Raw genomic sequence first — 14,195 nt, 5'->3', positions numbered from 1 at the left:
GGCAGAGCAGCTGCCTGTGCATCTGGAGGTGTGCAATGCCTCTGACAACATACAGCTCCTGAAAAATGCAACAGGTTTGGTTTGTTCTGTTCTTTTTAAATCCATATTTTAAAATTTAAAAATTTACTAAATCTCTGATTTAGTAAATGCAATGTTTAAATGTAGGCACATATTTAGTATCAAGATGCTTACTGTGATGTTAAAACATGACTTCGATTTTATTAGCTAATGCAAAAAAAACCCCCAAACAAACAAAAACCAAACAGATAAATAAAAGGATCCACACCTCAAAGTTCTTTGCGAGTCTTTATGAGAATGATACTAGAGCTGCTAAAACAAACATATCAAAAGGTCACGGGTGCTTAAAGACCAAGTTTATTGACAATATCTTCACAAATAAACAGTCTAAAGAAAAATTTCAGAAATCTCTAAACTTAGAAATTTTAAAATTTTGTTCTCATTGGCAAAATATTAAAAAAAAAAAAAACCAAGTGTCAGATGTCACTATATTTTTAAAGTTTTCTAGTGTCAACATTTTGGTTCAGTCTTTTAATTTTATAATACACATCCAAGCCTTAAGCACAATGAAAATGAGTCAAGGTACAATTTTCCTTCTGTAAGGGATCTCAATCAATAAGACTTTTACTTTTTGGCAAGCATGTCCCTGAATCCTGTCTACTTAGAACCTGATAGGTAACTCCAGCAAGAAATAACTTCATAAATATTCCAACTGAGCCAAATTATCCTGGTATTAATCAAAACCTGGATTTCCCCAAAAACAATACAAAGCATACCATGTAGTACAAGAAACTATCAGCATGCATTTTAGAGGTCATTTTTGTACTTCAGGTACGCCAACTTAAAACCAAAAAAGGGACAATTCTGATAAAAATGTACTCAGATATTTCATAACATTAATATTTATTGCTTTATATGAATACTGTATTGAAAGCCCAAGCATTCAGTTTACACACGGAAATTATACAATTATATACCGTTTCACAATGGCAGTGAGCACTCATTACAATCTACAAAAAATCTACTTTACAGAAATTTAAAAATTCTAAATATCAAAAAGGTACAGTTGAAGAAACAGGTATAAATTTGGCAGCCAGTAATCGTGACTGGGAGGTTGCAGCTTGCATGTCTTTAAATATGGGAACTGGAAAATATTGAGAGTTTAAAGCAGGAGTTTGTGCTTTGAGCTGGTCTGAAAAAAATGTAACACTGGCTGTCAAAGTAGCATGTTCAAAAATATTTAGTTCACTTCCAAAATGTTATACAAATCATGGTGATTTCTATGCACCCCTAAACCTCTTCCTTGTTTAGCTCAGGTACATAACTACAGTCATATATTAATTCTTCCCATACAGTGGTGTGATCATACCGATGCCATCTGCATACCTTAGAATAATTTTGAGACTTCTCTACAATATTCACAACGCTCCAAGAAGCACTCAAAAAGGCAAGTACCTGTTCATTTCTTCCAAGATATTTTCTTACCATATTTTCAAACATTTCTTCTACAAAAGTTTAAGCTAATGTTTTGATTACAACGTTCTCAACATAAAGCACATTTTCTCATAAATAAATGAAATCCTTTCACTCAGGCACCTCAGAAGTATACAAAAGTGTTGTAATCTGAACAGTTCTCTTGGAATGTGTTTTACTCTGGTGTTTTCAACAATGTTAGTATTTCCAGGGTTTCATATGGGCCAGATTTCATTTGCTTTGTTTTTCTAGAGGCAAAACAAAGTGCCTTGAGAGGTGAACTCAGACTTTTCCTATAGAAAAAGTATTTGCTGTATTTATCTTTTATAGAAACAGAAAAATAGACCATTTCCCCCTTAGACCAGTGAGGGTACACATACCTGTGCATGCCTGTGTGTATATATATATGTGTGTCTGTGTGTGTGTGTGTGAAATGTAACACATTTTAAACACACAACATAAGGTTTCATAGTGTATATTCAAATAAAAATCTGGAAACCAGCATGAAACCCCCATATTTCACATGTCAAATGTTGAAACTGTAACCAAAATATGAAGTTAACTGCTATAGCTGTCAGAAAAAGACAAGACAAAAAAAAGCTTCCTTGCTTACATACAACTAGGTGTGGTAATCTCCAAAAAAGTTGTCAAAATTATAATTACCTTCCAGTTTAAAAACTTTTATTCTAAATAAAAAAAACTATACACAAACCACTGATTTGACCAAACGAAAGTTCAGCGGTAAGCAGGACCTGAAGGAGCTGGTATTCACAGTTCTTACCATGTACAACTCTTTCAAGGTTCAATCCATGAAGAAGTTTATTTTACAACCTGCTTCTTTTTGTAAAACTAAAGGTCCACTTTATTACATAAAATTATTTATACAGTGTAAAACCGGAGCCTTATGGAAAATACTGCATCTAAGTGTATTTAAATTAGTCTTGCTCCATAGGTTCATCTGCAACTTCTGTGGCTTCATCACTGTTCTCCATCGGGGTCTCTGATGAAGCTTCTGGAGTTTCACTAGCATAGGACCCTAACTCTTCAGTTTCACTGCAGTCAGCTCCACTACTGGCAGATCCACTAATTTCACTCTCATCCGAGTGTAAATCCTTCTCTGCTTGAGATTGATCAGATTCCTCCATTTGATTGTTCTCCTCAGAGGTCTCTTCATTCACAGTTGAGGATTCAGTGTCTTTTTCTTGATCCTTTCTGTCTGGACCAACATTTCTGGGAGACATGAAGGACTCTAGAAACGGTGAGAGTACAGTATTACTAAAGCATTTTTAAACATCTCTTAATCCTGCTACTTGCCATTCCCAGCTATGCTGAGCAACACTTCTACAGCACAGCCAAGGACAGGAAAAACTGACAAACCCCAGTTTTATCTGAAGATGTAAAGTTTTTCTTTAGGAAAAGCTTCATCAGGACAGCCAAACTACCCCAATATACCACAAAATAAGTCAAATTTTTAAATTAAATAGGTAGCCCCACTTCAGTGGATAAAGACACAGTCTAACAAGCAACTTTCTTGCTTCCCCACATGCCTTAATTTGTCTTCTGAAGCAGTCTTTTGGAAACGTTGAGAACATTGCTGTTTCAAGGGTACATCCATCATGATCTAGATGAACATTTTACAAATACAGGAGGCACAAAAAAATAAATACTAAAAGGATTTTTGAAAATACGTTAAAAAATCAGTCTCAACTGCAGTTATCTTTCTTTAATTAGGAACAGGGGTTGCCTTAGAGTGAGGTAATTTTCAGTGTTATAATATCATCTGGAGAGATTGTTGCTCAGCCTCCTCAGTGAAAAAGACATAACTTTATACCCATATTTCAGTAATTTATCAATAATAAAGACAGTCAAACATAGATCTGACCCAATCCCCTTTCTGGAGAAGATAGAACACCACCTGACAATACCCTAAAGTAGGGATTCCCGAATTCCTGGTGCATCATTACAAACCCCCATGTAATTTATTGCCCAAGAAGATTTTAAGCACCATTTTATAATTTTTTAAACAGAGATGTAGGACAAAGAAAAAAGAAGAAATAACAGAATTGCCAAGTTATGACATACTGAAGTCTGACCAAGCAGTTCATCTTTAAGCACAACTGGAGATATTCAGCAATCCCAACAGCACTGGCCTCCAGCAAAGAAAATCCCAACTCCTTGGAAAATGCTGAAAGCAAAGACAATAAAGAAAATCTGAAATACCTTCCTCCTCTTCCTCCGCAGAGTGCTGTCTGGCACAAGTAGCATCTTTTTCTTTCTCCTGAGATGTAGAGGATGTTTCTGTCTCTTCCCCCATGCCTGAAGAACCTTCACTGGAGGCAGTTTGGTTAGGTGCATCTCTGGCTTCCCCTTCCTTGTCAAATTTAAGTCTTTTTACCTCATGTCCTTCTGCTTCTGCAGGATCATCTTCAGAGTGCTTATTTTTTACAGGGCTGCTCTGAGCACCTTCTGATTCAGACGCTGGTGATTCACTATAAACAACAAAAGCAGCTGCAGTTTTTATTGGGAAAAAATCATTCTGTATCTTGTCACACTTTAAAAAAAAAAAAAGTGGCAGCTGCTTTAAGTTAAACACTCCACAAGAGGTAACAGTAGAAATCACTCCACTTATTACATAACAACACCTCAAAGCCATCACTGCTCCTTCACCTGATTGTTGATTAAAATGCACAGTGATCAGGCTACCCAGGTGGGTCCAAATTACAGGCAGCTCCTACTGTCACAATCCGTGGCAAACATTTATGAAAGATCCTGTCTAGTTACAGTTTAACATCCCGACACAAATACTGTAAGTGTGCATTTCTGAACTCTTAGTCACTCTTCATTTTTACTACACATCCCTTACATTTCCAAGATGTGTTACTGCAACTGTGGAATAAAAAGTTAAATTCCATTTTAAAGTATTTTTTAAATATAAGTGAAAAAATGTGAGAATAAGAAAAACTGAAATACATTACTCCTTACAAACCTGTGTTTTTTATCTTCTGTTTGCTGCAAGCTTGACTCTTTATGTTCCGTGCTGTCTGGCAAACCGTTTGTTGTCATAGGAGTTGACAAAGAAACCTTCGGTCGATTCACTGGCCTGGGAGTTCCAGGACCATTTACATTAGATCTTTAAAAATAATAATAAATAAATTAACCCATCCTTTTAGTAAAGTCATTTGTTCCTAATAGGCAGAAAGCAGCTATAATCTTGTTTTAAAAAGTCAACAAAACAAAAAAAGATCAGGTACTTTGCTATTTTATATTGAATAAAAAAAATCCTTGCCTACAACATGCAAACTGTGATAACAACTTTAACAAAAAAATTCTAAACAATGAGGTTACAAAAGACCAAAAAAAATAGAGTAGGTAGTGTGTATGCTCATGCCTCCTCTACCCTCCTTCCCCAAGTATTCCATGTCACACCTCGTTTTTGAGGCTACCTATTTGGGATCAGAACAGGTTAACAATAAGGGATCTGAAACAGCTCTTTCCAGAATTAACTTGCTTATATCCAGAATAAGTTGAATTCACAAAACTAAACTTACCTGTCTGAGTACCCTGGTGAATTTCCTGGGAACATAACACCATTCATCCGATTTAAACTATTGGAATTATTTTTCCTAATTAAAAAAAAAAAAATATATATATGACTAAAGGAACAACTTTAAGTTTGTTTGCACAGAATTCCTGCCCCTCACCCCAAATTCAATAGCCCCCCAGTCAGTCCTCAAGAGGTTCTCTACCTGTACATTATCCTAGGGACACAGGCTAGGATATGAATTTACAGCACTACTGTTACCCAGGGGTATCCACTTTTCTCACCACCAGCTATGGTATAAAATCTGAGCTTAGTGTTCAGGGATAAAATGAACTGTACCACAGATCCAATTCCAAATCTGTTTGTTCATTTCTACATTACCACAAGCAACACTTGCAGACCTTTATCACTACTGTTGATTTAACTATTGATAATGGAAACCAAACTCTACACGTCTGTCTTTTGGATACAACTACTGCCAGCAAGAGAAATACATATGAGACACACGTGCACACATTCTGCCCTCTACTAATACAAGCTTAAAGTTTCAAGAAAAAGAAGATTATACTTACTCTGAAGATGGATATACACAGCTGACAACCATGACATTCTGTAACACACAAACAACATATTAAGAGTTCAGAAACAGAAGCTTCAGTTCTTGACAACACCCCAGAACTTAGAGTTACTGGAGTTTGGTCATATTTGTTAAAGCGTCTCTACAGAAAACGAGGTACATATTAAGAGTTCAGAAACAGAAGCTTCAGCTCTTGACAACACCCCAAAACTTAAAGAGTTACTGGAGTTTAGTCATATCTGTTAAAGTGTCTCTACAGAAAACGAGGCTGAAAGCTATCCAGGATGACATACATAAAAGGTATCTCTGCTCCCTCTTCACAAGGTCAGGCCATAGTGACACTAACAGTCAGTATTTTCACAAGTGGGTTACTGTCATGACAAGACCAGCACATTAAGCCTCAGGCCCAAGTGTCTGTAATGTTCAACTGAATATTTCAAAATGCTGAAAAACTTCTGAATTGCTTGAGAACCACAGTGTTCGTACGCGAGTCCTGCATTCAAAAGCCTGCAAGCACTATCAGCTATTTTTGGCACAGCCATATTTCCAATGTTTAATTATTTTGGCCCTGCATAAACAAAGGGCAGAAATAATGATTAATTCAGCATGTTTTGCTTAGTCACCTCTCCTTCCTGAATGGCACTGCAGACTAAATCAACTTTAACATGGAGAAACCTACCTTAAAAACTAGGCAAGTTTCTCTCTTCAAATCAATACTCAGCCCAATTCTACCAGGGGTTTTTATCACAGGGCCAGCTAAATTAACTCAGATGTACTATAATGAGAGTTCTCCCTAAAACCTGAGGTCAGGTGTCACAAACCTCACTGTTGGCTAAGGAACTGCTTTGTGAAATCCCCGTCTCATCATTTATTCCTGAACATCTCCTTCCCATCTTAACTTGCAAGAATACAGCTGACTGCATCCACCACAACAGTGAAACCAATCCATTTGTGAGGTAACCTTTCTGTGACCAAACAGTCTAAGTAGGAATGACAAACCAATTTTGCCATCAAGAAAATCCTACATGCAACCACATTCTGAAAGTCTGTTACCTGCTTTTGAAAGATCCCATGTTTATAAGTTATAAAATATCATTACCTGACACCTGTATGCTTTGACAAAGGCACAGTCCTCTACACAAGAGGATTTAAAATACTGAAACAAAAGACACTGGGGGGAAGGGACCTCCCTCCTCCTTCACCTACTGAATCTAATCTGAACCCAACTGTGGAAGGAAATGCCTGATCAAAAAAATTCAAATGATTCCAGCTGATTATTTGATTTTTTTCTAGCTAGGACTCAATCTAAAAAGTGAGCTTACACCCTCCACAAACTATAGTTTGAGTACAGCACAGTGATCAGGAAACACAACAGTTACAGCCCTAAGATTTATTTTTATGTCTTAAATAAGTGATTTTAAAACCACTTTTTGACATTAAAAGGTATGAAACAAACTCATACGCTTAGAATAGCCATTAGCTATACTATGGCTACAAGCCATAATGAAACCAGCAGACCATTAGGAGTAATTCAGAAGTTATTTCAGTGGCAGTTGTGACTGTTTAGCTGTGTTCTCAGAAAAATACATACCTTTTCCACACCTCTTAGAAATTTGTCTGTTCCTGTGTAATTCCTCCTAGGATCTGTCAGCAACTCACAGAGTCGCTGTATAGTGAAGGGGATGCTGCAATGAAATAGATTTATAACAATTTAATTTTATTTTAATGGGTATGACTGTTAGAAAGCAGTGTTATTGCTTTCTCCTCCTTACTGAGAGGAAGAAAACAGCACTGAAATTTGTTATCGTTAACAAGAGTAACTGAAGGCTTTATTTTTCCCCCATCTCATACACTGAGGTAACAAAGCATTATCTTTTGTGCTCACCACCACAAAACCCTTCAGCAGAATCCTAAAGGCATCATCCCACAACTCAAACAGTTCATTAAAACAATGAAAAGGGAATCAGATCATCAGCAGTAAAATAGTTTAAAGACTGTATTTATTATTCAAATATATAAAACAGATATGGCAGGTGCTTCAAAACAAATTTGAGTCACACACACTAGAGCTAAAAACTTCTCAACTTGTAGTTTATTTCATGTTTTAGAAAACACATTTACAGAAAAAAAAGCAGTAAACGTTGGAATTAGTAGAACCATTATAATTTAGCTGTTACAAATACTCTATTTGCCACAAATGGACAGTACACTTAACTACCAAGAAACAGCTCAGTAAAAATAATTAAACTCGGAGTAAGATATATAAATCCAGAAGTATCATATTCACACATTCTATTTTCTGACAATTCTGCACTTAATTTCATCCCTGCTTAAATGAAAAACTGAGCTTTCAGACAAGCAGTACTTTACATACATTTACCAGTTACCTGAGATGTCACACACTTCCATTGCAAATCCAGTGTCACCTTTTAACAAACTTCTGTGACTTTGACAAATTAGTAAAATATTTTAGAAGTTATTTAATAAAATAATAAAGAATAATGAATTTTTACAATTAACTATTTGAAGTTGAGGCCATAAACATTTAAAAAATTAATCCAAGAAGAATATTTGATACAGTACAATACTTCAGAATCATTTGTTGACTGGGAATACGACTGATGCACCAAATTCAGAGCAGTATCAATACAGACTCACATACGTGTGTGTGTGTGTATATCCCTATACTGTTAATTTAACAAACACCCGAAAAAAAAAAAAAAAAAAAAAATCAACTTTTATTATTTTCTGAAGAACTCCTGAGGAAATTATAATCCTCAACTGGAAACAGTAAGGAGGTAGGCTACAATGAACCACCCTCAGTCCCAGTTCCCACACGGCTACCTGAGGAAACACGGAAGGCACATCACATTTACCCTACTAGTTAACATCTTCCCTTGCTATTTACCCTGAACTACACCAGACCAACTTATCTTTACTTTATTCTAAGAATAGAAAGATGGTGAAGTTAATCTCTGTTGATCAGCTGTGGAGAGTTAGAATACAGCTGATGAAGCATTAAATACATTAAACACTTGCAAAAAGTAATGCTGTAAGATGACAGGATTTCCAAAACACTTGTTTTGACATGTTATTGCTTAAAAGCAAGTAAAATGGCAGAAACAGTGTTCTGGCACACAAGCAAAATACATTTTGGCTCCTTATTTTGACCCAGAAGTATCTCCTCCCCATCCCTAAAATTTGTTAAGTACAAACCAGAACAAACCAAGAACAAGTGTTCCTTTTAATTCAGTTTATTACATGAAGGCTCTTAAGCTTGACAATGGATCTGATATTATTAATTTCCCTAAAGCTTCCTTAAAATCAAATAGTGCTGCTGTTCAGCAAATTTTGGTCAACCAGCAATATTTCTGACACCCAAATTCTTCATGGTGTTCAGCTTCTGTGTAGTGCCCTCTTGTAACAGAATTCTCAACTCCAGTCACAAAGAATTTACTTGATCCGTTAACTTTTCTACATAGGTGCAGCACTAATTGTATCTGTTATTTCACATTTATGACTATTTTGCTTTTGGGTTGAAAAGTCCCTAATTAAAGAGACTTTGTAATTTTTTTAGTAGACTAGACTGTCCATTAAAACATGGATTTATTTCACAGAAACAAAAATACCCAGAATGTTCAATTCTTTTTCATAAGCCAAATCTGTAAGACACTGATCTGGAGAATCAGTGCCTGGCTCATTTGTATTTATCTGTACCTCACTGGACACCTGGAGCACTCAGACATGAACTATTCTGTGAACATCAATACAGTCCTGGCTACTTGGGGAACAAGAATACTCAACAGTGTGCAGCCTGCAGCCACCTCCACAAGTAAAAGTTGCCTTTCTATTTTACTATCGGCTATAAAAGGTTTAAACAAAAGCCAAAACCAGTTCATTTCCCTCCAAGTTTTTCCACAGGAAACTGAACTTCGTTTGCTGAGCAGCAGATGGCACCAAGTGTCTCACTATCACCTCCTCTGCATCTAATTTGTTCAACATTCGGATGTTTTCAGTTGGCAAAAAACAAAGTTAACCTCCCTTCATGATTTTTTTTTTCTGTAAATTTATTATTTTTAAATAGTTTAACAATGTGATTTTAAAATAGAAGTAATAGAATTCTGCAGAAATCTATACATGAACACCAACGTACAAGTCTGTGAGCAGTATAAGGACTGATCTTAAATGCTTAGAAATTTAATTAATTCTGTACATGAGCTGCATAAATAGACTTAATCTGCCGACTTACGGTAACCACTTAAAATTCTGTACAAACATGCTCTGCACTTCCTACCACTGTAGTTCATAATGAATTACAAACCAAAAATTCATCATATGCACAGGGTTCAAGAGGGATCTGGGAAAATTGCTTTTAACAGTCATATTAAATTGTAGCCAAAAAATATACATAAGTTAAGATCTGTATTATAACTATGTCTATTTTATTCATGCTGTGAAGACTCCTCTGTCATCTGACATCCCCAATAACTTACCTTGGAACTTTCTGCTTCACTAGCAAAGGATAAAGAAAATGGCAAGTCTTTTAAAGAACTTCCTACTCCAAAGCAATTCTAAAGTAGAGCATGAGAATCTGGTTCTGCAAGCACATTACACAACGTCAGGTAAGATACAGTAAGGTTAAAACGGCCAGTTGGAGCTTTCTTTAAAAGACACTTCATCTAGAAAGCTCCCCAAACAGGGTTCATTCTTAATTAGTTACTTCTTTAACAAAAAAAAAAGTTTTAAAAATTTCACTAGTTTTTTCCCTCACTCTTTTAAACAAACACTAATAAAATCATCCTAATAATAAGGTCACATCAAGTAGCTTCCTTCTCTACTATGGTACCCTGACATGACATCCACAACTTTATATAAAAAGCCTGAACATATTTGATCAGACCAACCAAAACCTTTTGTTGCTACATTCTGGACACACCTGCACATAATTCAGCTTTCACCATCACATCCTCCAATCCATACGTAAGTGTTGTAGGATTTACTAAATGACCTACTCTACAGTCCTAGGTTCTGAACTGTCCTAATGTGTTATTTATTCATTCATTTAAGTAACTAATGTATGCAGTTTGCTTCCTCAAAGACTGGGTGGGTCACTTCAAAGTATGAGGAAGCTGAGCACTCTGATGTGTAACAGCAAGAGATCAAAATAGCGTGTCCACAGAGCCAGCTCCAGACTTGGTCACTCAGAGGTTTGTTCAGCCCACTTGGGAACAACAGGAGACAACAGCAGGTCATTCATTAGCTGTCTCCATGCAAGAACATCATCACAAATGTTGTGGGCAGTGAAGCATTAACAAAAAGCTGGGGGAGGCAGGAGAGAGGCAGCCTCAGGCATAAAGGAGAGGTTTGTTTTAAAATTCCTTCAGTGAATTAGCCCAGTATAAATATTGAGTAGGAGAACAAGCTGAATTACACATTCTTAGAAGTATCCTACACGGAGAGCAATTGAGGGGAGGAGATCTGCCTTACAAGAGACACTTAAACATTAAGTAGTATGGAACAACAGTAAAAATTATTATCCTAGCATCAAAATGTGATACTAAGGATGTGTCAGTAGCACCTCCAACTGTGAAATGTCAGGGTAAGAGGCAGGCAAGTTTATAGTATGTCCATTTACTGACAAACTGAGAAGTGCTGAAAAAGTCTCTCTCAAGTAAAGGACTGAGACCCACAAGCAGGATGACTCAGCTTACTGTAAGTACGTCATCCAGTTCAGAAACAAGAAAAATACTATGTAAGCTAGTAAAAAAAGATACACACACACACACACAGCAAGAAAAATACTATGTAAGCTAGTAAAAAAAAGATACATACACACACACAGAGAAAAAAACCTAACCCACAAGAAACTCCCCCAAAACCAGAAGCTTTATTTTGAAGGAAACAGAACTTCCACAATTACGAAACCAGTAAAGGGCATATGTACACTTTAAACTAAGACACTGTCAGCAGCAGATTGAACACCCCAAGTCTCTTAATTAGTACGTATCACTCGATCTATACATTGGAATCTGGCACAATTTAACAATTCAAAACCAGGTGCACCTTGCCTCCTGGTCACGCAGTGTTTATCACAGTATTACTTCTTCAAAAGCTACCAAACTGCCACAAAGCAATTCAGAACTCAGCACCAAAAGATTTCTTTCAATTATATACTTCAAAATATATTGAAAAAAATCTGACTTTACTATCTATTTTACTTGTTAAATGCATATAGTAGCATCATGCTTCACTGAACAGTATTACTTAAAAACTAACTATGTACTGAAAAAAATGTGACTGACATGTCACAGGATGTCATTATTTTAATTCAAAGACAGAATAATAAAGTTCCAGAGCTACTGTAACCTATTTTCAAGGTATTTATTTGCTTGTGCTCACCTATTTGAGGAAGCAAAATGAACAGTCACAGACAGACAGCACAAACTACTAAGTTAAAAACTGGGAAACTGTTTTTGTTATCCTGATTTTAGAAAACAAGTTATACATACCCATTAAATCCAGTGACAATTTTCAAGATTCTTTCTTTCATCTCTTCGAAGGGAATATATTCCACGTTGGGATTGGGGGGCCCTCTTGGTTCAGGAGCTGAGGTTCTGAAATCATCCATTACTTTCTCCAGTTTGAAAATAAAATAGCCTTTAAACTGAGACCACTGAACCCTGCACAGAACACAAGAATCAAGACATATGCGAGTCAGCCCTAAAACCACAGAAAAACAGCGTATTTTAACGTTTGCAAAACAGCATTCATGCTGGTATGCCAGTCCTAAGATAAATGGGGCAAGAACACTATGCAGTATTATTTTTCTTCCTGAATTTAAAGTATGAAAACTATTGAAATAACGACAGTAGAACAATATTATAAGTCAATTGCCATTAACAACAGGGAAAGCCATCTCCTTAGAGAACCAATATCCACTTGCAGTTCAAATCTAAATGTGAAATACACACACATTCTATACAACTTACCAGTGAGCCCACGTGTCATCTAAAGTTTTCACTGAGCTCACAAGAGGAGGAGGGAAAAACAAAAAACAAGTAAAAAAATAAGTCTTGAGTCTGGAAACCACACAGCAATTGTGCACAGCATCGTCTGCTTCTGTTACAAAACCCTACTGAAAGGCCTTTTGTAACTGACTGCTCAGTATCCAGGCACCTTAAAAGCACTTCACAGCACCTCCTTCTCAGAAAGGCAAATATATTTTGTATCACAGTTAGCACTTGCTGATGAACATTTGAGAAAAACAACTTTGACTCCTGAAAACATTCCACAGTAGTAAGTAACCTATTAAGATCTTTCCAAATTGCTTCTGCCTTACAACTTGAAGTTTTATCATTTATAGAATTCTACATATTGAAATTTTCAAGAAAAGAAGTCTTTCACACTGCACACAATGGACAAGGTGGGAAGCTGCTGAGGAAGCCACAACAGTCACAGAAGTTCTGGGTCTCCTCTGGCCGGTGCGTTTCTCAGCAGCACAGGGAGTAACATGAAAGAAACCCGTTTTGTTCAGTTACTATCATTTTTTTCTATTCATGCTGATGCAAGAGGTTACACAGCTACAGGATGGAGATGCTCATGGAGAAAAAGAAGAAATGGAGAATAAGAAAAGAACAATAAAGAAAGAGAAAATTATCTTTGGCGCTTATCTAACACATGGAATCTGGAATGAACTGGCTCAACTCAAACAAGCACAAAGTCTGAGCCCCTGGACAGCCCTTCAGCTCCTGCTGTGTATTTCCACAGGCTGTATTTCCACAGGCTGTATTTCCACAGGCTGTATTTCCACAGGCTGTATTTCCACAGGCTGTATTTCCACAGGCTGTATTTCCACAGGCTGTATTTCCACAGGCTGTATTTCCACAGGCTGTCTCTGGCAGCAGCACTAGCTCAAACAGCCCTGACTGTGTTCAGTTCCACACAACATCCAACCTTCTGACAGCTATCTGTGCTGTCAACCACACGTGGTGACTCCCCCGCAAAGTGATGACGCCTGTGTCCTGCACTGTGCTGAAGCACCACTTCTACCAAACACAAAACCACAGGCCAGCGAAGGCACATCAGCCTCCTTCCACCAGAGGAACAGTGCCATGTCAGCTCTGCCTCCATTGTCTCCTTGGTCTCAAATAAATAATTATGAGATGAAAAGGGGGAAGTTAGCTCAGGTTGATCTACAGAGATTCAAACACAAAACCATTTTCTTTCTTCAGGAGTTACACATTTGCAAGAATGTCCAGAGGAGGCCACGAGGATGATGCGAGGGCTGGAGCAGCTCTGCTGTGAGGACAGGCTGAGAGAGTTGGGGCTGTTCAGCCTGGAGAAGAGAAGGCTCCAGGGAGACCTTCTAGTGGCCTCCCAGTGCCTGAAGGGGCTCCAGGAAGGCTGAGGAGGGACTTTGGCCAAGGACAGGGAGTTACAGAACAAGGGGTGATGGTTTGAAACTGGAAGAGGGGAGATGGAGATGAGATCTGAGGAAGAAATTCTTTGCTGTGAGGGTGGTGAGACACTGGCCCAGGTTGCCCAGAGAAGCTGTGGCTGCTCCCCCCCGGAAGTGTTCAAGGGCCG

The 14,195-nt window shown here is 37.3% G+C and overlaps 1 protein-coding gene across 1 annotated transcript in view; it reads right to left on the bottom strand.

Moving 5' to 3' along the window:
- Positions 1 to 652: 652 nt before the first annotated feature.
- Positions 653 to 14,195, bottom strand: part of PPP4R2 (protein phosphatase 4 regulatory subunit 2) — a 31,776-nt gene continuing 18,233 nt past the window's right edge. Inside the window, exons 2-8 of the mRNA XM_010174931.1 lie at positions 12,119 to 12,289; positions 7,201 to 7,294; positions 5,605 to 5,642; positions 5,040 to 5,114; positions 4,478 to 4,621; positions 3,712 to 3,980; positions 653 to 2,740 (exon numbers count right to left, since the gene is read on the bottom strand). Coding sequence (XP_010173233.1) covers positions 2,427 to 2,740; positions 3,712 to 3,980; positions 4,478 to 4,621; positions 5,040 to 5,114; positions 5,605 to 5,642; positions 7,201 to 7,294; positions 12,119 to 12,289 — 1,105 coding nt within the window. The 3' untranslated portion in view covers positions 653 to 2,426. The remainder of the gene's footprint in view (positions 2,741 to 3,711; positions 3,981 to 4,477; positions 4,622 to 5,039; positions 5,115 to 5,604; positions 5,643 to 7,200; positions 7,295 to 12,118; positions 12,290 to 14,195) is intronic.

This window comes from Antrostomus carolinensis, unplaced genomic scaffold (assembly GCF_000700745.2).
Source record: "Antrostomus carolinensis isolate BGI_N321 unplaced genomic scaffold, ASM70074v2 scaffold15999, whole genome shotgun sequence".
In the NCBI taxonomy this organism is placed as follows: Eukaryota; Metazoa; Chordata; class Aves; order Caprimulgiformes; family Caprimulgidae; genus Antrostomus; species Antrostomus carolinensis.
This window is presented reverse-complemented; position numbering and strand designations above follow the sequence as displayed.